The sequence below is a fragment of the Helianthus annuus genome, chromosome 7 (assembly GCF_002127325.2).
Source record: "Helianthus annuus cultivar XRQ/B chromosome 7, HanXRQr2.0-SUNRISE, whole genome shotgun sequence".
Taxonomy (NCBI): Eukaryota; Viridiplantae; Streptophyta; class Magnoliopsida; order Asterales; family Asteraceae; genus Helianthus; species Helianthus annuus.
Window position 1 is genome coordinate 93,739,318 of NC_035439.2, and position 25,792 is coordinate 93,765,109.

A 25,792-nucleotide genomic window follows, 5' to 3' on the forward strand; every position below is an offset into this window, starting at 1 on the left:
GCCCACCGGTTATAACAACCCTAACGTAAACCGACACCCTCATAAATTTTCCGACACTCTAAAAATATTTAAAATATCCCAATATCTCATAAAATACACCCCATACGTGAAAACGGGCCCCGAATACCTTGAATATTATTAAAAATAATTAAAAATGAAATTTGGTGCGCTCGCGGGCAGCGTAGCCCTTTGGCTACACCTACGCGGGCTGCGTCAACTTAAGGACCAAGCGAGCTCCAGTGAGGCCACGTGTCCGACTCGTGTTAAACCTAGGCGATGACCCGGATCACCTAAAACCTACCCGGGCTACTACGCGGGCCGCGTAAGCCCTGGTCTTGTTTTACGCGGGCCGCGACAAGGTCAAGATCAGGCCCTATATAAAGGAGGCCTCGGATCTTCAGTCTACTCGTTCATTTTCATTCTCAAATCTCAAATTTCTGATAGTAGGCATTATACTCGGGTATTATACCCCCTAAATAGCGAGGTTCTGCTACGATGTAAGTATCATAACCCCTGGAGACGTATGAGATACTCTGCCCGATTGATCTAGGGTTCCGTAACGGCTGTCGTGGTTCTGCCCGACGTAGTCGTTGGAATGCCGTCTCGGGGAGGGTATTACTAATGTTAAATTGGGTTATTATACTAATACGCGTGCATTTGTGTAATTTATAGATTGTCATCAGGAAACCCTTACGGATAATCTAAGACAGCAATGTGAGTAATCCTCTTTTTGTTAACTGTTTTTACAAAACCTCACTTAATTAAATATATACTAAGCAGTTATTGAGTATTTGTAAGAATACAATTATCATGAGTATGTTGGGGTTTTGTATACAAAATTTGTTACCACCTGGTCAAGGAGTAACATTTCCACAAGTTGAGTATGACAGTACCATGGATGTCAATTGTTATAACTTGGAAACAAATGTAATTGCGAGATCGCCCTCAATACTGTAAAATGATTTTTAGAACTTTATTAAACTGGGATTCACTCACCAGTATTTCCCACTGACAAAATATTTTTAAAACGCGTTTCAGGTAACAAAATGTGAAAGCTAAATAGAAGCCAGCTGGACAGCACTGAAGGCTTGGAAAAGTGGCAATAAAGTTACCTAAGAATAAAATAGATGTTTTTATTCAATAAAATAGGGTATATCCCTACGAGAATGTGTGTATTAAAAACTTGGGTTTTACCCATGTGTTTAAATGATATGGAAATGTGGTATTTTACTCTGATAAAATATTTCCTAACTACGGTCCTGATGAAAAATTCCGCTGCCAAATTAGACAATAACAGGATACCACCGAAACTGGATCACGGCCGCCCGCTCCCGGGATAGGGGTCGGGGGTTGTGACAGAAGGTGGTATCAGAGCTAAGCCACTGATTCAGCAACAGAAGTGTTCTGCTGACGCTAAAATTCAAAGTGTTAGGAAATAAATAAAGGGAATACAAGCGGTTCCCCATTTCAGGGATCGCCGTACCGTGGGCCCGATTCATTTCAAGAAAGGATGGCCACTTATGATTGGTACTTTACTCCTTCGTACCATAACTCTCCAGCTCAACCTCCTTTGGTTGAACCCCAGCTTCAAGCAGTTTCACCTCCACCACTTCCTGTTGAGGAGCCGCCTCAACAGCCACCTCCCGTGCCTCCGAGGCGAAGGAGAAATGCTCGAATTTCTGTGCGAGTAGGACCTCGATTCAGTTCTCCTCAGGGTTCAAGTTCTTACCCTCCTATCCTCGAGGACCCCCAAATGGGTGGACCCTCGCACGCGGTGCTAGAGAACGATCCTCCGCCTGTTTCACATGCACCACCGCCACCAATGGGTTTCGACAACCCGATCCCGACTTACCCAGGATCTTCTGGGTACAACCCTTTTGAAAACCCATCGGGATATCCATCGGATTATGGAACTCAGGATCCGTACCTTACAGCTGCACAATACCATCGTCTTTACCCTTCTTCTTACCCTCCAGTTTATCCAACTGGATACCCGGTGCATGGTTATCAATACCTGCCTTATCAGCAGCCTCCTCCTCCCCTACAGGTGCAAACTGAAGAAATACTGCAAAGGCTAGACAGGGTTGAGCAAGAAGCAAGTGAAACAAAAAAGAAGCATAATACCTTCCTCAAGGGCCTTGCAAGCCTTATTAAAGGCAAGAAGAAGTAGGAAGTTGTTTAATTCTCTTGTATTGTCTTTTAATCAAGTCCCTGCGAGGACATTATTTTATTTTCTGTATCAAGTCCCTGCGTGGACTTATTTCCTATTTCAGTAGCCCCTGCGTGGGCATTGTGTTGTTGCAAGTCCCGTTTAGGGCATGTTTGTATTAGTTTTATGGTTTAATGAAGTTCATCTTTGATTTTTAAATATGTATTTTATTACATCATTATGTTATATCATTTCAGTTTTAGTTGATCTGCTAAAGAAATTCTTAGAGGTATAACCTAGCCAAAATATTAATTGGCTATGATGGTACAACCTTTTTAAGACAAGAAATCTCCGTTAACATCTGAAAACATGTTAACATTCCTAGCTGTGCGGTACGAGAAACCACATAAGCTTCCAAATGTACTTGGGTTTTTCCAAGTCACTTATATATAGCCTATATGATCAATGCGGGTCACGGCAAATAAACATCAATATGATGTATACACCAAAATATCCATTAGAGATGTATGCTTATAAGCAAAGGTGTAATAATGACAATGATAGTTTTATTTATAAACTTCTTGTCAAAAAGGCGATGAACTATGTTCAACCCTTAAAAGATCAATGATCCAAGAGATCGTTGGTTATATTTTAATCCTCCTAGTGACAAGGCCTTTTGTGCCATCTAAATGTCCTTCGAGACGAGCCTTGTGCTAAATAAAAATGTCTTCCATGACATTGACAAATGTGATTTATATCCTCTGTCTAATAAATATAAAGGATTATATCCTATAAATTGCTTATTATGGTTTTGTTGTAGCCTAGGCAAATTATGATTTGATTAATTTATTTAAAATGGTCTATATGGTTTAATAATACCATGACCATCTGATCATCAATGCGATGAATCACTGTATAACTTAAATATCATTATTGTTTGATCTAGTACTCGAAAATGGCTGGATCTGACGAGGCAAATAGCCACCCTCGTGGAGAAAACAATAATGAAGCAAGAGTAAATATTACACATGCTGAACTGCAAGCAATGATTGACACCGCAGTTGCTCAAGCAGTGGATAAGATATTCAAGGAGCCGAGTAATGTTCGGTCCAAAAGTCATTCAAAATCCCATTCTCAATCTTATACTCATAAGAAAAGTGAGTCTCAGCACTCATCTAATCAGGGAAGTGAGCCAAAGAGGCAGATTGTCCTCGAGCCGACTCCCAGGTACACCAAGGGTTGTACCTATAAATATTTCGTCTCCTGTAAACCGAGGGATTTTACAGGAGAAAAGGGAGCAATCGATTGCATGAAATGGTTGGATGAAATGGAGACTGTGATAGATATCGGCGGATGTGCTAAAGAGGATATAGTGAAGTTTGTGTCACAATCCTTCAAGGGCGATGCCCTCACTTGGTGGAAAGCATTAGTGCAAGCCATTGGGAAGATTCCTTTGTACAATCTTTCATGGAACAAGTTTGTTGATTTGGTTAAGGACACCTATTGTCCTCAGCACGAAGTCGAGCAGATAGAGACTGATTTCCTCACCTTAGTGATGAAGGATCTGGATTGTAGATCCTATGTGACTAGCTTCAACTCAATGCCAAGTCTTGTACCATATTTAGTCACTCCTGAACCCAAACGCATTGGGCGTTTCATCGGTGGCTTGGCCCCTGAAGTAAAAGGGAATGTTAAGGCCTCTAAGCCAGCCACTTATAGATCTGCAGTGGATCTATCTTTGTCCCTCACTCTGGATGTTGTGAGGAGTAGGGCAAAGAAGGTTACCTATGAAGGGAAGAGGAAAAGAGAGGAAGACAAGTCTCCCCAGTCAAACAAAAAGAGCAAAGGGAACTCTGGTTCCAAAAAGGGGCATGCAAATGATAGGCCCAGGTGCAAGATATGTCACAAAAGGCACTTTGGAAAGTGCAACCAAGACCCACAGGCCAAACCATGTGGGATCTGCAAAAAGAAAGGGCACAAGTCTGTTGAGTACCGAAATATCAAGGATGCAACCTGCTATGGTTGCAATGAAAAGGGGCACATCAAAACCAATTGCCCCAAGAATGCTAAGAAGCCCAAGGAGGCGAAGAAAAACAATGCAAGAGTTTTTCAGATGAACACGAGGGAAGCGGTGAACGACAAGAACGTCATAACAGGTACCTTCCTCATCAATAATAACTATGCTAGAGTCTTATTTGATTCCGGTACTAATAAGTCTTTTGTAGACCATAAGTTCTGTAAGATATTGAATTTGCCTATTAAGACTTTAGACATAAAATATGAGGTAGAGCTTGCCGATGGTACCTTAGAAACAACTTCCACTCTTCTTGATGGATGTTCTATATCCATTAAGAATCATTCTATCCCGCTATCCCTCTTGCCAATGAAATTGGTTGGGTTTGATATAGTTTTAGGCATGGATTGGTTGTCGCATAACTAAGCCCAAATTGCCTGTGATAAAAAGCTAGTTATTATCAAAACCCCTTCTGGCGAATCAGTCACTATTCAGGGAGATACACAATATGGATTGCCTAGCAATGTGTCTATTCTCAAGGTGTCGCAGTGTTTGAAGAGTGTATGTGTCATTTACATGGCACAAGTGACTGTGAATGATCCGAAGCCTAAGATTGAAGATATTCCGATCATTTCTGAGTATCCTGATGTTTTCCCTGACGAGTTACCTGGATTACCTCCAGAGAGGCAAGTAGAGTTCAGGATAGACATTCTACCAGGATCTGCACCTATTGCACGAGCTCCTTATCGTCTAGCACACTACGAAAATGAAAGAGCTCAGGACTCAACTAGACGACTTGTTAGAAAAAGGTTTTATTCAACCCAGTTCTTCGCCTTGGGGAGCTGCAATACTGTTTGTGAAAAAGAAGGACGGATCAATGCGCTTATGCATTGAATACCGTGAATTGAATAAGGTAACGATCAAGAATCGTTATCCTTTGCCCAGGATCGATGATTTATTCGATCAACTTCAAGGGGCGAGCTATTTCTCGAAGATTGATTTAAGATCTGGGTATCATCAACTTAAGGTAAGAACTGAAGATGTGCCTAAGACAGCATTCAGGACGAGGCATGGACATTTCGAGTTCTTACTGATGCCTTTTGGGCTCACTAATGCACCAGCAACATTCATGGATCTCATGAAAAGAGTCTGCAAGCCATACTTAGATAAGTTTGTCATTGTCTTTGTAGACGACATACTTATCTATTCTTGTAGCCAAGTTGATCACGAGAAGCACCTTCAATGTATCCTAGGATTGCTTCGACAGGAGAAGTTATATGCTAAATTCTCCAAGTGCGAGTTCTGGCTTCGTGAAGTCCAATTCCTTGGACATGTTGTTAGTGAATGTGGTATCCAAGTTGATCCCGCCAAGATAGAAGCCATTATGAATTGGGAAGCACCGAAGACGCCAACAGAAATTCGCAGCTTTCTGGGTTTGGCTGGATATTATAGAAGATTTATTGAGAACTTCTCAAGGATAGCTGCACCATTAACTTCTTTGACCTGCAAGAATGTGAAGTTTGATTGGGGTCCAAAGCAACAAGAATCCTTTGAGATTCTTAAGAAAAGATTGAGCAATGCTCGGGTATTGACCTTACCCGAAGGAATTGAAGAGTTTGTCGTATATTGTGATGCTTCACACACCGGCATGGGATGTGTACTTACGCAGCGTGGCAAGGTGATTGCTTATGCATCAGAGCATTCACATCCAGCCCCCTAAAATTATACATACATTCCACTAAAAAACAACTCTTATATCAATATATTTCCACTAAAAACAAATACTTTTTCTCTCTCCTTTTCAATTAAATAATATTTTTATACCTTTATCATTACATTTTTCTCTCTCATTCACTCACAACCACTTTCAATATATATTAAAAAATTATAGTGGGTGAACAGTGTCCCCCCAAATATACAGATGAACAGTAACATTTTCTCTCTCCTCCACTCACAACCATTTTTTATACTCTTTATATTTTAAAAACCCCACACTCACAATTTAGTTCTTTGGATGTGAATGCTCTCACGACAGTTAAAAGTGCATGAAAAGAATTACACCACCCACGATTTAGAATTGGGTGCCGTTGTATTCACATTAAAGTTGTGGAGACATTATTTATATGGAACTAAATATGTAATCTATTCGGATCACAAAAGTCTCCAACACTTATTCAATAAAAAAGAGCTCAATATGAGACAGCGTCGTTGGATAGAGACTCTAAATGACTATGATTGCGAGATACGCTACCATCCAGGTAAAGCGAACGTGGTCGCTGATGCTCTAAGCTGAAAGGAAAGAGTTAAACCAATCAGGGTCAATGCCAAGAGCATTGAGCTAAAGAATAGTCTGAATGAAAGGCTATTAGCTGCACAGAAAGATGTTGTTTTGGAAGTTAACCTTCCAAATGAAAAGTTAGGTGTAACTGTGGAACAGTTAGCACCTGGTAAGGATGGAATCCTTAGACTGAATGGAAGAATTTAGGTTCCTATTCAGGGAGGGCTTCGAGATGTAATTCTCCAAGAAGCACACAACTCCAAATATTCAGTTCACCCTGGAGGTGACAAGATGTATCAGGATTTGAAGGTTAGTTATTGGTGGATAGGTTTGAAGAAGTCTATTGCCACACATGTAGCTAAGTGCCTGACCTGTGCGATTAAAGCTGAACATCAAAAGCCATCAGGTCTGCTACAACAGCCAGAACTTCCCACCTAGAAGTGGGAAATGGTAATTATGGATTTTATAACCAAGTTACCTAAAACAAGGCATGGAAATGATACCATATGGGTGATAGTCGATAGACTGTCTAAGTCAGCACATTTCTTACCCATCAAGGAGACTCATAGCTCCGACAAATTAGCCTAGTTGTACGTAGATAAGATTGTATCTCTTCATGGCGTACCGGTGTCTATTGTGACAACTGTGTTCTGTAAGCATTGTATAATGTAAAACAATGTTGATTATCAATAAAACAATGTGCTTTGATGTTATTATGTGTGTATTTATGTTTGATGACTTTACAATTTGATTCGATTCCGATTTCAAGCTTTCTGGAGGGTTATACGCAAAAACTGGTGCATAAACGCAATCAGTTTAACGCAACGTATATTCCGCAACTGTGACGTAAGCCAAACATACCATAAATATCCTTTACATAACTTAGAAATAAGTTTCGAAGGATTCGGTATGGCAAAAACATGTTTATTTGAACTAAAGGACTATTTACGACAAAACTGCGAAACTAACGTTGGTGACCGCCCGGATAATATTTAAATCCCAAAAATATTCTGTTATGATTAAAAATTTTATTTTAATCAGGTCCGTGTTGAAAAATAAATTAAAACGCCTAAAAACGCTAATTTTTCAAGTTTAAGCGCGTGCCGCGTGTTTCTGCGCGACACAGTGCTTCTACTGCAAAACGCTGACAACGCAGCCAGTCTTGGCAACTGAAATTTATTCCAGCAATATTTTGGCAGGTTTATTTTTGTAGAATAATAAAAATAATTTAGAACGCCATGAACCGGGGTTTAAACGCTAGATAAAATACCCGATATCCAGTTAAACACCCGTTTTAGCCTACATATAGCATATTTATATAAAAAGTTGCACATGGACACCCTCCCCCCTTTAAATTTCGGTCATCATTATGTTGGCCCACTAAATATTTTGGCAAGATTATGAAAATATTCCCTCTATTTCTCATTGGCCAAGTGTTCATGCATGTCTCTTCCAAAATCTCTTATAAAATCTCACCAAGATCACAACACTTACCACAACACTCCATCCTCTCTCTCTCCTCCCTCTCCCAACCGTCCCCATCCCTCTCTCTCTCTAACTTCATCTCCTTCAAACCTTCAAAGCTTTGTTCATCACCTTCAAGTCCTATTTCTAGCAACCTTCAAGTGGTGTGAAGATTCAAAGGTGATCCTAAGGTGTTCTCTAGTGATTCAAGCTTTCCATCATCTTCGCACTAGAATTTCTACCCTAGCTTTGTGCTAGTAGTAACTCCCTTCACACCATTGTTTCATCTTGTTCGTTGTTATGATGATAATCAAGTAACACAAGAAAATGAACACTAAAAAGATGAACATGAAATTCTGCATAAAAACCCTACATAAAAAGTTTGTATGAAGTTGAAATCTGGTTGGTTTAGGGTTGGTTAAAGCATGATTGAAGTTTGAACATTAAATCATCGATAAGCCATGTTTAGGATATTTGTTGATGCGTTTTTAGTAACTTTTACGTTGCAAACAGCAAGCTGATTTGAATTTCCAGCCAACTTCAACAGGCTGTAACTGGACCGTTTTAAATCGAAAAACTGATTTTCTGAAGCCTAAAATATGCATTCTGGAATAACCAAACAAATGGCACTGGAATCGTAACTTTTCGAGACCGTTTACTATTTTTAAGGGACTGTTTTTGAACAGCAGCTCAAGCTGTGTTTTTACTGCAGAAAAAGTGTGTTGTGTTCGGAGTCATAACTTAAAACCTGAGTAGAATCAACTCATGGAATTTTTACAGTAGATGGTCACCGTTGTCACGATGATCTTCCAACTAGAATTTCGTCGATCGGACTTACAAATAATTTTTAGTGAATTATTCCGTAAACTGCGATCAGAAAGTAGCAAATCTGATTGCAGTCGGGTAAATGAATTTCTATAAAATATTGGTAACGAACTGGACCCCGATATTTTTACACAATAAAATTTGGATCATATATGAGATTCTGTAAAAATTTGAGAAATTTTGGAAAAGGTTAACTATTTTATAAAAATCCTCGAAAACAGTCCAGTTTTGGGTAATGAAGCTGAAATAAAGTAAGTAATGCTTTGTATGTCTAAATGTCGGTTTGGTTATTTGAGAACGATCTACGGGATATATGTAAAAGAAAATGATATGCTATTAAGCATGGACATCTCCATTTACAAAGGAGACCATGACAAAATTTTCCGAAAATCCAACACATAGTAAATATTTTCTAGACAAGAGTTTACTAGAACATTGAACGAACAAATATCTCATCATGACATATAATTAAGTTAAAATATTAACTATTTTAACAAATAATTATCACACGGAACAATATAAGTAACGTGACCCAAAATACTAAACTCTAAGCCAAGGCACGGCCCGCTCATCTAATAGACATTAGTACGTTGTAGGTTGTCGTGTAGCGGACAGAGTTTGAGGTTCGATTCAAGACGCACTACAGTGAGTACATAGACCCCTCTTTTACTATTTTCAAACATTTTGGGGCGAAACACATGTGCCTACTTGTATTTTCATGCTTTCCTGTTTTCATGTCATATACTTGCTATGTTCATTAGTACACTTATAGTACATGATTTACATTACATTGTTTTGCTATGTATGTTTACTTGGCATACTTAGTACATTGTTTACCTTACATTTCTGCCATTATGTTGACTGAGCATGCTAGCACATTCATTTACATGACTTTTCTGCTTTGTATGTTAACTTAGCATACTTAGTACATTGTTTTCGTATAACATGCTTACATTTGGTATAACATTTGGTTTGTACAAACGGGACTTAAATACGTTCGTTAACATTAGCTACGCCGCCCGGTAGTAAGTAATGGTACCATAGGACTTGACAAATCCCGTTCCTGACATCCTAGGTTTGTTTGGGTGTAAGGAATGACCGAATCCGAAAACATTTCTTTTGATAACCTTGACTTAGGGTTATCCGTCTGTCTCAAGGCTTGAATGTATGCGTTAACTTACCACATAAATGTTTGTATCAATAAAACATGCATTTACTTTGCAAAACATAACTCTTTGATATATTCAAAATACTTTGTTTTGTACATTTTTACATTTGGTTTATGTGACTACACTTTACTTACCATACATAACATTTGTTACACATTACTTGACTACATTTGGACTCATACATTTTACACAACAACATATTTTTCAAGACTTTGGTTTACTAAATGGTCTATTTTATACAAACTCATATTACTCGGTTATTCATTTAACCATATATTATTCTCTCATTTATACACATCTTCTGATCTTATCGCTTTTCAAATGATTTACGAAACAGAACAATTTACAAGGTTCATGACAAATTTTATTAAACATTTTCTTAAACTTAAGTCATGAATCCTATTTTCACAAAACCTATGTATCTCACAGGCATTTTTATGCTGACGTACCTATTTTCACATGTGTTTTCAGGAGCTGTTGCTTAGGATGTTCGCGACACACTAGGGCGGACCTATGCCTTAGAGACTTAAAATAAAGATGGAACTAGTTTAATTATGTGATGAACTCTTTGTTTCAGTTAATTTAAGACTATGTAACTCTTCGCTTGATGAATAAAACATATCTTTTAATTACCATGGTTGTGGAACAATAATTCTGTTACAACACTCCCCGACGTTTCCGCCACGATTTGTTGTTTTACGTGGTCGGGGTGTGACAGAAGAGTTGGTATCAGAGCCAATGGTTATATGGAATTAGGTTATTAGTAATCCTCTGACCTAGACTATAACCTTTCTAGGACCCCAACACAAGTTGTCTTGTGTTTAGATTTTAAAACATGCACTTCACCTATCCTTAGGTGATTACCAAAAACAAAACATAATGGAAGGCACAAAGCCAAAATGAATCATCCATCTCTTAAAACCTTCCAAGTTTTCAAAATCTCGTCAAAGTTCTGGGTTCTAAATAGTGTGAACACGTGCAAACTGGAAGGGTGAATGCCTGTACCCTGGGTTTTCTGTCTAAGGCTAGAGTGTTTGTACAAATCCACATAATCGGACCAGTCACTCTTACCTGGGAACTCTTGGGGTGAGTGTTCACTTATAGGCGAGCATGTCTTCGCGATGCATTATTTTGACCCATTTACTTTGATTAGTCACTGTGCGTCGTTTGTTCGCTTTGTGATACGGACGAATGACCACCATCTTTGCTTTTGTCGATTTCTGTTTCATCTCATTCTTTTCATCTAACCTTCTCACTCGTCTCCTCTCATGTTTCCTCTTTATAGAATGCCTCCTCGACGTGAAAATCCGCTACCAAATGCCGAACTGGCGGAAATCATCGCGCAACAGATGGCTGCTGCGTTCCCAAATCTTATTGCTCAATGGAACCAAGCTAACAACAACAACAATGCTCCATGCAATTTCAAAAGTTTTAACTCGGCTAAACCGCTCAAGTTTAGTGGTTCTGAGGGAGCAACTGGGCTTCTTCAATGGTTCGAGAGCATTGAGAATACTTTCCGTCACGTTCAGTGTCCTGATAATCGCAAAGTCGAGTTTGCTTCCAGTGTGTTCCAGAAGAGGGCGCTAACATGGTGGAACGGGGTTATGAGAGACCGTGGTGCGGAAGTTGCTCTAGCACAAACATGGGCTGAACTTAGGACTCTTATGATGAGGGAGTTTTGTCCTCGTCATGAACTGCGAGCCTTGGAAAGGGAGTTTGATGACTTGAAGCAGTATAGTGGCGAGCACCGGGCATATACTGATAGATATGAGGAGTTGAGTTTGTTGTGCCCAACAATGGTTACCCCACTCGATAAGGCTATCAAAAGGTACATCGATGGTCTACCTGACTCAGTGCAAGACATCGTTACTGGTAGTAACCCTACCACAGTCCGTCAGGCGATCGAGTTAGCAGCGACATTGACTGAGTCGCAGATTCGGAAGGGTAAGTTGCACAGAAAGGGCGAGAAAGGTAAGAAGCAGGCGTCTGACAAAGAGGATAGAAAGAAAGGTAAAAACAAGAAGGGTAAGGATTTTGGTTCCTCGAAGGGTTCTAGGAAGCGAAAGGCTTCCCAAAACTACACCGTTACTGCACAGGCTCAAGCTGCACCAAATCAGCCTGCGCAACCACTTGCCAAGAAGCCTTATCTAGGCAATGCACCTTTGTGCAACAGGTGTAACGGTCATCATCAGCCACACCTCCAGTGTCGTCAATGTACCAACTGTGGAAGACCTGGTCATCTTGCTGCTTCATGCCGCATTCCTGCTAATCAGAATCGGGCAGTTCAGAACCCGGCTCAACAAGTTGCTCAGCCTCTTGCTCAACAACCAGGTCAAGATGCACGACCTCACTACCCACCAGGTTCTTGTTATAACTGTGGGGATCTGACACATTACCGTAACCAATGTCCAAGATTGGTGAATGCGAATCCAGCTCAGGCTCAGGCTCGAGGTCGAGTCTTCAACATGAATGCACAAGAGGCGCAAGCGGACAATGAAGTGGTTAACGGTACGTTCTTTGTTAATAATCAACCCGCATATGTTCTTTTTGATTCTGGTGCCGATAAGAGTTTTGTGTCGTTATCTTTTGAGCCATTGCTTCGCGTGTCTAGAACGAAACTAGGTAAGAGGCGAAAACCTCTAAAGTTTGAATTTGGCGATAAAGTCTTATTGAAAGTATCACCATGGAAAGGTGTGATGCGTTTTGTTAAGAAGGGCAAGTTAAGCCCTAGGTATATTGGACCATTCGAGATTATCGAATGTGTCGGCAGTGTAGCTTATAAGCTAAACTTGCCTGAGGAGCTGAGTGGAATTCATAATGTGTTCCACATCTGTAATCTCAAGAAATGCCTAGCTGATGAATCGCTAGCTATGTCTCATAAAGACGTACAGATCAATGAAAGCTTGAAATTTGTTGAAAGACCTATATCGATCGAGGATCGACAAGTTAAAAAGCTCCGAAGGAAGCATGTGCCTATAGTAAAGGTCAAATGGGATGCCCGTAGAGGTCCCGAATTTATGTGGGAAGTCGAGTCCACTATGCGACAGAAGTACCCTCACTTATTCCAATAAATCTCGGGGTCGAGATTTCTTTTAAGGGGGTGAGGATGTAACACCACGTAAAAACGTGTCCAATTATGTATAGACACGTGTCCCAAACTCTAAATATGTGAAAGATTGAGTTTGAAGGACTAAAGTTGACAAACAGTGAAAATATGTATGCGTAGGGACAAAAAGTGTCAACGTGCCAAACTTGAGCCTCTAAATGACCTTACGTGAAGAATATATCCTTAAACGAGTAATCAATTGGATATAAGAAGCCGTTTGTGAAAATAATCGGAAGATTATAAAACTACTAGGGTTAAACATGTCAACATGTTAATCTTCAAGAGAAGAGAAGAGATTTGGAAGGAAAGAAAAGAGTGATGGTGTTCCACATGTTTTTTTTATGGAGAGAAAGAAAGAGAGAAAGAGATGGAGATGTTGGAGAATGAAAGAATTTTGTTTCTTTCCAAATTGGAAAGATAAACTTTCTTTCCTCCCTATACTTTCTTTCTCCCCTTTTCTTTCCTTTATTAAACCCAGGAACACAGCGTAAAGGATACTCCGTCATGTACAATAGGTGTGAGGATGGGGCAAAGGGGATGAACCTAATGAAATGTAGGATGAGCCTAATATATATATATATATATATATATAGAGAGAGAGAGAGAGAGAGAGAAAGTGTAGAATACGAATAGCCTAATCCTACATTACGTACGTGATATCATGGTTGTACACGTGTCCCTGATTCATTTTCCTCTTCTAAGGTTAAATCAGACAATTCATTCAATTAGCTGAGGGCAAATTAGTCTATTCATTCAATAATCAGATCGCGAGAAGTTCGTTACACCCCTATCCCGGTAATTATGATTCGTATCAGTTTCAAATTTTCATAATTCTCAAAACAATACACTGCAGTTTCGTTTTTGTGCGTTAGGGTTTGAATCGGTTGTTGTTTTCAATGGATCCACAGAGCAGTACTTGACGGAATAAAGACGTTGAGTTTGAAGATGCTCGATCGGTCGGTGATCACGTTCAATTGTCTGCTTATTAGAGAGTTACGATTGATGAAGTTATAAATCCTAATTCTACGAATGCAAATGCAAATACAAGTGGTGTAAATGAGTGTTCCAATAGTAAGTTTGTTAATTCAGATCTTTAAATTGTTCAATGTCAGATGTTTTGTGTAATCGTTTAATGATTTTTGTATGATTATAAGTGATTGGAAGGTTTTCAATGTTATTAGAGGATAATTGATATACATGCAAAGTGTTTAACAATTCGCATGCGAAGTTAAACCTAAATGCTGATTTCGCATGTTATGATATCAGAAATCGCATGTGTAAAAGATACAATCAAAATGTCAATTTCGCATGCTATGAGTCCAACAATTCGCATGTTCATATGATAAAAGTTTGGAATTTTTCAATAAATCGCATGTTATGAGTCCGATAAATCACATGCAGTTTTCATTATATATAAAACATGTTGTTGTTTCTTTTTATCTAATTCTATAGATGAAAGGCTTTATATTCTGGAGGTTGAAGCATCAGCTACACCTGTGGTTGGAATGCAATTTAGTTCTATCGAACAAGCATACGTGTTTTACCAAACATATGCTAAGTTAGTTGGTTTTTCTTCCCGCAAAGGTGGTGAAGTTCACGGTGGTGGTATAATCAAAACTAAGTATTTTGTTTGCTCTAAAGAGGGACATAAGCCATTGTTTATTGACGATGCTTATTCAACGTCAAAAAGTGTAACACCACGTAAAAACGTGTCCAATTATGTATAGACACGTGTCCTAAACTCTAAATATGTGAAAGATTGAGTTTGAAGGACTATAGTTGACAAACAGTGAAAATATGTATGCGTAGGGACTAAAAGTGTCAACATGCCAAAGTTGAGCCTCTGAATGACCTTACGTGAAGAATATATCCTTAAACGAGTAATCAATTGGATATAAGAAGCCGTTTGTAAAAATAATTGGAAGATTATAAAACTACAAGGGTTAAACGTGTCAACATGTTAATTCTGACATCTGAGTGACCTTTTAACAAACCCGAGGCTTCGTAATATTCAAATATACTCTCAAGAATAAGTGATAAAAATTTCACATGGTTTCGAGATTGTTAAGCAAGTTTTCAAGACTTTGGGCTATAAGTGTCAACTTGACGAAACTTGCATTTATAGTGATAATTAACGAATCCGAGCCTAACGAAGTTTGTTTATACATCCTTGGGCCTCTACAAACCAACTACAAGGGCCTTTATTGCCAAAAATGAAGTTAAAATGGGTTTTAAACAATCAAGGACTAAAGCTGCCAAGTCAGAAACTTGTTTAACCTGTTTCCCGGTTCCAGGCGGGCCGCGTAGCCCTTAAAGGACTCTTACGCGGGCCCCGTAGAAGTCCCCAGCTCAGAAACAAGCTGCCAGGTGCGGGTTATCTTCTCCAAACCGACTTAACCTCAATTTTATCGATCCTAGGGGCTCTCAAACGGTATTATAAATCAACTAGGACACCTGGAGTGATCCTAGTATGTTCCTTAACAGCTGCAAATGATCTAGGAGCTTGGATTTTAGTATATAAAGGGCACTAGTCTTGTGTTCTTATGCACATTAGTTGCAACAACTACAAAGGGACTCACTTCTGGAGCTTGCATCAGTAGGAGAAGATTACCAAGTGTAGAAAAGACAGCAATGACTATTAGTAAGAGTTTAATTACTTGCTTAGTCGTTTTAATTAGCTTAATTACCGAAAAGTCAAACTTGTCGTAATTTAGATTTGACTTTCGTTTTAATCACATATGGTCTAACCACTGATCAAAAAGAAAGTGGTTATAGAACCATATTAAGGTAGGTGATTAACCCTTAAAAGGGCACCTCCTAATTATCTCGTTTGACTAGTTAATTGTCGGGTCAAACTAGTTTGACAAAAAATCAAACTGGACATAATACTTGAAAATGATTTAAATTAATAAAACAGAAGTTCTAAATTATATTTTAACATTCTAATGACTTGGTAATTAACATTAGAATATGTTTTATCAGTCCTAACTCGACAATTAACAGTCTAAGGTCACTTTATAACCGAAAGTCGCAAAAGCTTGACTCTTGCTATGACTTTCAGTTCTGACCCGTTCAAGCTTATTTCTCCCATGTTTTAAGCTTCTGTTAGGACCACATTACTTAGTAGTATAACCCTCTGGAGTTATATTGCATGGTGCTTAGTGGTTTGAATTATATGCACTTGATCGTTCATATGCTTAAAAATGCCATAAATGCCCTTTTGACACACAAATGAGATTTTTAGCAATGTGAGTGGACAAAAACCTTTTCTAATGATATTTAGGCTTGCCCTAAAAATTTGACATCAGTTTGAGGTCTGAATTAGGAGTTATGCTCAATATCGTAATTAAGAAGCTTTTTATTAATTAAATGACATAATTAGCATATAGCCTATTTAAACCCAAATTTCGATACCAAACTTTTTACCCATTTATGTAAAATAATATTTTGGGATTTTTGAAGATTTTTATTTATTTTTAAGCTGAGAATAACATAGGGTTCTAGCTTTGTTTCGGTAAATGTCGATTATACCCTTTTCTTGAATAAAATGAGTTTTACATAACATTTTGATACCAAACTTTTTGCTACTGATTTTATATGATAAATAAAGTATTTTGAACTTTATAAACTGATCAAAAACTCAGATTTCCTATTTTAACCCGAAAATCGCTTAAAACCGACTTTTACGCGTTCTAAGCGCATAGTATGAGGTAAAACTATTTTTGGCACATAAAACTTATTACCTACTGATGTTTTAAGTTAATTTATGTAATTAAACATTAAGCCAAAGTTTTAAACTCAGAATTCTAATTTTGACCTTTAAAGCTTATGTGAAATTACCAAAATGCCCCTACGGTACATAATTTGGTTATAAAAGATAAATTTCACATATATGCTATACCCTACTTTTATAACTTATAAAAATACATATTTTTACTGATTAGATCAGACTTGAAACTCAGATTAATCATTAAACTCTTTTATGAGCATTAAAATTACCAAAATGCCCTTATGGAACTTAAATTGGTTTAAATTACTTTTTGGGCATATATGTTAACATCCTACTGATGTATTAACATATTTTAAGAATAATAACCATTAGGATCTGTATATAATTCATTTGGTTTCCCGTTACGCATTTATGCGTTCGGATCGGTTTATGTGACTAGTTTACGTAATATAGCCGAAACGGGTCTAACCTTATCATTAATTCCTCAATTTCCAGAATGTGATTAGTTTACCCATATTATACAAGTATCCAAGCTTGTCGGATCTAAACCACATTCTATTCCGGTCCCCACTTAATCTAGCATTTAGAACCGTAAAGTTTCTTTCTAGCTAGCCGGTCTAAGTCCTTGACTTAACTAAAGGCCTTGTTAGCATCCTAATTGGTTAGTAAACCTTCTATACAGATTAAATAGCTTCCAGTAGAAGGTGCCATCAAAAAGCTTTAGGATTATACTGCTGAGTTATCTTTCACTTTAGCTCAGGTAAATACTTTTAACTTATGTTCCCTTATAGGGGCTTGGGATATGGTATTATAATAATACCACTTGGTCGGGTATGAAATCATTAAATCGGATTGTGATTAATAAACTGCATAACCTGCTTTAATCTGTTTTGTTTGATAACATGAACATTGGGTGTTAATTCGACCGTGTCCTGGATATCCTCGGCTCATTTCATTTGAAAATGGCCACGACCTATGCACGGGGTGTAGGCATACACCTGAAAGATGCAAATGCTAAAATATAAACCCACATGTTGGGGATAACTCCTTTGTGGGTTCTATAAGTGGTGAGTCGGTTAATCATGACCGGCTTCCAACCGGCCCCAATTGTATGACAAACATATAAATCTGTATACAAGATTATTTTTAAATAATTGTCGCAAGTTATAAATGATTTGTGCCATGTGAACTTAAATCAATTTTCATAAATGTTTTCAAAAGAGTCAGTTAATTGTATTTACCAGTGTAAATTGATGTATTTTCTAAAGACAGATTGACAGATACCTCTCGTAATAGGCTGGAGCTATTAGGTGTCTTAAGAGGATCTTGCAAATCCATAGATACCTGAAGTCTATTATTTTGTTTTTCTTGTATTTTACTTATGATCCGCATGTGGATCTTATTACATTCCAGTCTGTATATTCTTTCGTGGATACTCAGACATTATGGTTTGTAATAGTTTATTCACCAAGCCTTCCGCTGTGCATTAAATTGTGTTGTTTGACAATGACGATATCAACTACGTCACGATACTCCCCACCGGGCCCACCAGTAATACGTGGAAATATCGGGGTGTGACAGGTTGGTATCATAGCCAACATTGAGTGAATTAAACACTAACCTTTTGTGTGTAATCTCAATGACACAATAAGCACAATCCTTAGACTTCCGAGTCTAGGCCAATGACCTAGGATTTACCCTTAACTTTCCTTTGCTGTTTATATTTTATTTTGTTTTGGTTTTCTTGTTTTGACAGGAATAATCAGCTATCATGCCGCCAAGAGTTAGGGGTAAAGGAAAGGGTCCCATGCGAGGGGGACCAGCAGCAGGACCTTCACATCGACGCACACCGTCTGCGTCATTTTCCAGTTCTGACTCCCGTAATCAGTGGGGTCACTCTTTCGAACCAGCGAGATACTCTGTCTCGTTGAGCTCATCTCCTTCATTCCATCCATCTTTCGGGCCACCTGTTCCAGACGAGCCCCAACATTCGCAACATTCTTAACACTCCCATCACTCCCATGAATCTCACCAATCTTACCGTTCGTTGCACTCTCATTCCTTCCATCATTCGGATTCTACCTACTCCCCGGAACAGTTTAATCCGAATGATTATGTCAACGACTTTTTGGGCTATAACCCTTTGGGACCTAAGGATCACTTTTCTCCGGAAATGGAGATGGACGATGACCCAGACCCAGAAATGCAAACCGGAACACGGGGCCACCTAATTAGCATCTCAAGCGGTTCCCCATTTCAGGGATCGCCGTACTGTGGGCCCGATTCATTTCAAGAAAGGATGGCCACTTATGATTGGTACTTTACTCCTTCGTACCATAACTCTCCAGCTCAACCTCCTTTGGCTGAACCCCAGCTTCAAGCAGTTTCACCTCCACCACTTCCTGTTGAGGAGCCGCCTAAACAGCCACCTCAGCCACCTCTCGAGCCTCCGAGGCGAAGGAGAAATGCTCGAATTTCTGTGCGAGTAGGACCTCGATTCAGTTCTCCTCAGGGTTCAAGTTCTTACCCTCCTATCCTCGAGGACCCCCAAATGGGTGGACCCTCGCACGTGGTGCCGGAGAACGATCCTCTACCGGTTTCACATGCACCACCGCCACCAAAGGGTTTCGACAACCCGATCCCGACTTACCCAGGATCTTCTGGGTACAACCCTTTTGAAAACCCATCGGGATATCCATCGGATTATGGACTGATTCGATTGAGCCAGAAGTATTTAAGAGACAGTGGAAGTTGGTAATGATTGAGTTCAGTCTTACACAAAATAAATGGATTGATGATATGTTTGTGATGAGATCCATGTGGATTCCGGCTTTTTACTAGCACGAGCCAATGTCTGGACTTATGAGAACAACTTCAAGATCAGAGAGTGAAAACCATTTTTTTTGCCAGGTGGCTAATTCACAACTCACTCTTGTAGAGTTTATGAATCATTTTGATGGTTCAATGGATGTCCAAAGGTTCAATCATAAAAAGAATGATCATATTTCAAGATATACTGAACCTGATGATTGGAGCAAAACTAATTTGGAAGCAGATGCTGCTAAGATATACACCGGGTCTATATTCTTCGATCAGCAGACATAGATATATAGAACTATTAGCGAATGTATGCCAATGGACACCAAAATCGAGGGTGACCAGTTAAGGATATCGTTGAAAGACTTTAAGGCTCATGGAGAAGGGTTTTTAAACTCATTTTTTTACCCATACGATTTTGTTCATATACACATGCGATTTTAAATTTTTATTTTGTTTTTTGTTTATGTAGGTGTGTTTCAAGAAACTTGAAGAAGATGTAACTGCACAATGTAGCTGTCTGCGTTTTGAACAGTATGGGTTGCTATGTAAACACATCTGCTTTCTTTTCAAGATGTTTGGAGTTAAAGGAATACTAAACAAATATGTTATGAAGAGATTGACAAAAGATGTGGTTCCGAATGAATTAAACTCCACGTTTGATGTAAAGGTCGATGCTAAGGATGAGCAATACAAGGCTAAACAGATTGCTCGCGAAATCATATACACAGGTGAGTATCTGGTAAGCAATTTGATTACTGACCTTGATCAACTCGTTTTAGTCAGGGATCAAATGAAGGAGATTAAAGAAAAAGTGGACCTGAGTCGTATAACCAAGCCGCTTGATCCAAAGTTTGACTGGTTTTCAAAGTTGATTGGTTATCAACAACCAGTAACTAATGCACCTCCTACTGTCCGCGTCCCAACTGGTATAAGAAACAAAGGTCGTGGCTCGCATAAAAGGATTAAATCAAAGAAGGAACAAATGATCAGCCGCAAAGGGAAGAGGACAAGGACATGTAGTGTATGCAGTAAAAAAGGTCACGATATTTGGACTTGCGAGGTACTGAAAGGTAAAAAACAAAAGAAGATGAAGGGAGTCCAGATTGAAAAAGATCCCAGGCACGAATGTAAGACCCGTACACGTTTTAACCAAAAAGACGCAGGGGAAATACGAACCATAAAATTTCTTTCACAACAATGCTCTAACATTCTTGAACATCATTTAAAATGACTCTTATAAAAGAGGGACATCATTCGTTATTAATTGACGTATCGAAAACATCATACAAATACAAGCTATTTGACTACTCCTCCCGTACAATCCGCGCTCATTGACTCGATCTTCAACCTCTTAGACTTCATACTGATGTTAAAACCCTTCAACCTGCAATCACCACATACATGCACATCATTAATATTTAGTGACATCATTCAGAATCTAAACATATGTAATTAGATGACCAAATCGGATTCATTATATTCATACTAATCCTTGAATTAACTTCCTAAGTAAAATCTTGCATTCCAGCGTCAAATCTTCGTAAGGTCAACATTAGCATACCTGCACTTTCATTTCATTCTCAATACACATGATTAGTAACGTTAACTTTCAAGCGTATTAAAACTAAGTATATATATATATATATATATACACGCATGTTCTATTCTTTCGTATACATTCAATCCCACTTCATATATATACATACACACATACATACATACATACATATTTTTATACACATACATACATCCATATCCAAACTCTCATATACCTTTCATATCCCATATGAACATACTACGAAATCTTAAACACGAACATCCATAAATATATATGTATAGGTCTTATACATACAACCTGCATTCATACTCACTCCATTCATTCTTACCTATGGGTTTCATCATTTGCAATTTCTTTTGACCCGTTTCACATATTTTTCGATTAAACCGGCCCCGATACGTCCCAACACGCATTTAACTAATATCTTAGTTGATTTTTCTTCTATCCAAACCTTCTCTTAACATTACCACATCCCTATACTCACCATCATAAAATCTTTCGATTAAAAGTTTTGACCCATTAACCCCTATAATGAGGTTTTACCAGTTTTACATCATACCAACCATTTGAACGAATCTTACGTTAGCATTTCTCATTTATTTGTACGTTCCACCTTGATCTCCAATATTCAAATATATGTATATTCATGTAACTAAATATGAAGTGATTCCAGAAATCACTTACCTTAGACGCCCACATTCGTATCCGTTTTATTGCTTCCTTTTTACCCTTTTAGCCTTCCATGCATCCATCCATCTTGACATGATCCCTATACTTTCATGTCATCGCATTCACATTATTGTTAGTATACATGATTGTATATATTAACGATCATATCAAATTCATATTCCACATTTGACTTTCATTAGTCAATTCATTCACTAGCATGCATAGCTCAATTCACTGAAATTAGACTGTTTTCAGACGTCTGTTTACTGTACTTACGAGTTTGCAAAAATTACGATCTTTTTATGTGATGTGCCCCTCGGAGGCTTATCATTGTGTTAAATTTTTAGAGTCTAACTCTCTACCAAAAATTTATAAAAAATCATTTACTAAGCAGCAATCAGATTCGTCACTTTCTGACTGCAGCCCACAGAAAAATTCATTTAAAAATCCTTGATTATCCGATTGACATATTTCCAGTTGGAGAATTTCGTAACCTCCTGAAGCTACCTACAGTAAAAATTTGAGATCATAACTCAATTCCTAAATTGAGTTATGACATTCGTAATGGGCTGCAAATTCTGCCAGAAAACTCAGCCTGAACCTTTGATACGGAAAAATTCATAAAACGTTCATTTCTCGTCGAAAAAATGCAATTCCAGTTGGGTTTGAAAGGTTTTTCCCGGAAGTTCATCACAAACTCAATAAACATTAGTTTCTTACATAATTTGACCCGGTTACAGCCGATTAAAGTCGGCTGTAACTTTCTGGACAAATTTAGTTTCATCAAATCTTTTCTAATAATCTCACATTCTAACTTCACCTAGACATTTCATCAAACACTTGGCGTGCATACAACATACTAAGCACATAGTACAAGTATCATATGCCTATTCCTACTAGTTCATGTCATGGATCATAAAAATTCAACTAAACTAACATGTCTTTCATTCTACATCTAATTCATTCAACAAATACTCAATACATGTAACTACATACATCAATATTACATCAAATTTTGCCTTCATGATCATCATTTTCATCATACTTTTTACATCAAATGGGTATATGCTTCAAATCATTCATTTAGCCAAATTCAAACAAAATTCTTATTCTATTGTGAAATCCTAACTCACAATTACACGAATTTCTACTTGGATTCATGATTGGGTCGAAACCCACTTTCTAAAATTCATCAATTTATGAAATTTGACTTACCACTTTGAAGTACAAGCTTAGATGGTTAGAGATTAGGGTTCATGCATATGTTTTGGCTTTGATTCTCCTAATCTTGATGATTTATGAAAACTAGGGTTTTCCTTGTTCTTCCTTTCTTCTGGTCGACTCCAGAACACACACATTGTGTGTTTTTATGTTTTATTTGTTATAAATAAATTATCATTCAAATATGCAACTTTAGCCCTTCAAGTTGTAGTTGTTATTTATTAATGCACAAAATCTTTCATTCTTTCTATACTAACATTCACATTTTTTTAACTTAGTTAGTCAACTAAGGTCATGACATTACATACTTGGAACATTAAGGTAAAATAATTAAATTACGCATTTTTTGGGTGTTACAAGTCTACCCCATTAAAGAAGGTTTCGTCCCCGAAACCTCTCTCCTACTTACTAGACCAAATCTACTCTTACTCTTTCATTCTATTTATTCATGATGCTCAATTCAGCACAAAAATATTTGTGACTCATTTAAGAAGTAGCATTCACGCACATCTATAAGTATATATCTTGTTCATGCCTTCCAATTAAAAATAATATTTTCATACATTTACCAATCATGCTGGATCGATTAATTTTCATTTCACTCATGTGTCATACATGATATTTCATTCTAGCGTAGCCATACAAGTACCTATTGTGAGTCTACTTCGGTATTCTATCATTAGCATTCCTTCCTAGTACTTTCGTTGGCACATGGTAATTTAAACCGTGTATATACACATATTACTGACATTTGTTTGGGGTTAAATTTACCTCTAGGTAGTTATTACTTCATTTTCGTTAATCTTGAGTGAACCACAATATTCCATTACTAACTTTCCCTCTAATTACTTTCATATTCATATGAAGGATCAACGTATCATCATACATATACTATAAACATTCAATGACTTATTATTACTATAACAAGGCTACCCTCTTCATACTTACTTTTTCGTACTTAATACGAGGATAAAGTATCATTCTACGGTTACTATCGTTACTTATGCCATGCAGACCGTTATGTTAGCCTCAAATCATCTCATTCATATCACATTACTATTTGCTCTCTCTTTATGTACTACTTATTCTACATAAGTAAATGTGTCGTGCATGTTCACCGTACGGGTGTTTAACCAATACCCGAAACTTTCACTCAAGACTTTTAAGATTTCCTTTTTAATAACATAATTTTCTTCTTATGTTGATTGTTATAAGTTAAACATTCCATACCATACCATACCATACCTATCCTATCATTCATTTCGTAGGTCATATTCAATCTACCAATTCATACCTATCAGTCATAAGTTAAACATTTTACTAACCTCGATTTTTGTTGCATAAGTTGACGATCCACGACCCGGATCGGCCCGTTCCTTCATAAGTCCATTCCATTCATAAGTCCATTCCATAATTGGGTTGACCTTTTCTTCATATGATGAGCTTCCGCTCATGAGCATCCTTCCGCCAACTATACTAGATTCATCACTTCAAGTTTTTCTACCATTCTCATCTGTAACATCAATGGTTAGCACATATCATTTCATATTTGCATTCTACATGGTGTTTACTCACCCATGATTCTTTCACGAATTCCCCGTTCATTTGCTATACCGTACCTTATATTTCATTTGCTAGTTGCATAATTTTTGTAGTTTGACTTTTCAAGGTCAAACTGAAATTTTCTTATTTATTAATTATTGAAGTACGCGTTTGTACTTTTCTTCAGTTCGGGCATACTTACATATCATTGTTTTATCTTTCATTGGAAAAATTTTCCTTCATGTAATAACTTAAGTCTTTCGTCCGGGTCTTAGCCCGTTATTCATCTCGACTCTCATGAGTCGATTATTATCATGCTAACCATTTCTAAATTCTTTTAAAATATTAGTTCGTTTGACCCCTTCTCAACGGGTCAATACATGACCATTCTTTAACATATTATTTTCCTTTATTCGACTCGTTCATAACAGGTCAATACTTAACCGTTCTCCAACATATCATTTCCCTTCGGTTTTTCATTATATTTGATGTTAATTCGCCTATGTACTTTCGCAAATTCCTTACTAATGAGTATCCTACATTACACATTGCCTTCCTTGCATAATACTTTCAAAATTTGTAAATAATTATTTATCAACTTTTGCAGTTTGACCTTTTCTAGGTCAAACTGCCATTTATTACTTATTGTTTACATATTTTGGGGTATGTGTTGGACTTACGTCCAAACCAAACATGCTTACAAAAATATTATCCCATTGTTTTAGCATTTCTTGCAATACCTTACTTTCTCATCCATACTTAAGCCATGCATCTGGGCCATAGCTTGTTGTTCGCCCCAACTCTCATGAGTTGATTTCTAATATTCTTTCTTTCGATTAAATTTATGTTTGCATGCTAATTATGATCATTCTCTTGTTATACTATCGCCATTTACTTTATACCTACTCATATGACTCGTTTGACTCCATCATGTTCAAACTATCAACACATTCTTATGTAGGTTAATTTCATCTTTTTTTTTAATCCATCTCGCGGATTCAAACGTATCATTCATACTTTTCACTGTTTTTATGTTTTGAATCCATTTCGCGGATTCAAACGTTTCATTCATACTTGTTTGATCCGTTCTTACTTACGGACTCATACCCTTTTCATTCTTACCATTCATCCTTACATGTTTGATCCGTACTCACTTACGATTTAAACATTCTTCATTCTTATCATTCATGCGTTTCTTTCATGCCTTTCATTCTTACAAGTTTGACCCGTACATCAACTACGGGTTC

The 25,792-nt window shown here is 37.7% G+C and overlaps 2 protein-coding genes and 1 long non-coding RNA gene across 3 annotated transcripts; 2 read left to right on the forward strand and 1 right to left on the reverse strand.

Annotated features, from left to right (window-relative positions):
• Positions 1–1,510: 1,510 nt before the first annotated feature.
• On the forward strand, positions 1,511–2,170 carry LOC110866579 (leucine-rich repeat extensin-like protein 3). Its single transcript, XM_022115722.1, has one exon. It carries the CDS (start codon positions 1,511–1,513, stop codon positions 2,168–2,170), a length of 660 nt encoding a protein of 219 aa, XP_021971414.1.
• A 16,738-nt stretch (positions 2,171–18,908) lies between these two features.
• On the forward strand, positions 18,909–19,493 carry LOC110866578 (leucine-rich repeat extensin-like protein 3). The gene has a single exon (XM_022115721.1). It carries the CDS (start codon positions 18,909–18,911, stop codon positions 19,491–19,493), a length of 585 nt encoding a protein of 194 aa, XP_021971413.1.
• A 1,231-nt stretch (positions 19,494–20,724) lies between these two features.
• LOC110866264 lies at positions 20,725–23,129 on the reverse strand. The gene is made up of 4 exons (XR_002551280.2): positions 22,998–23,129; positions 21,798–21,882; positions 21,042–21,116; positions 20,725–20,939 (listed from the first exon to the last, which is right to left on the reverse strand). It is a non-coding gene; the product is annotated as an uncharacterized LOC110866264 (long non-coding RNA).
• Positions 23,130–25,792: the final 2,663 nt, after the last annotated feature.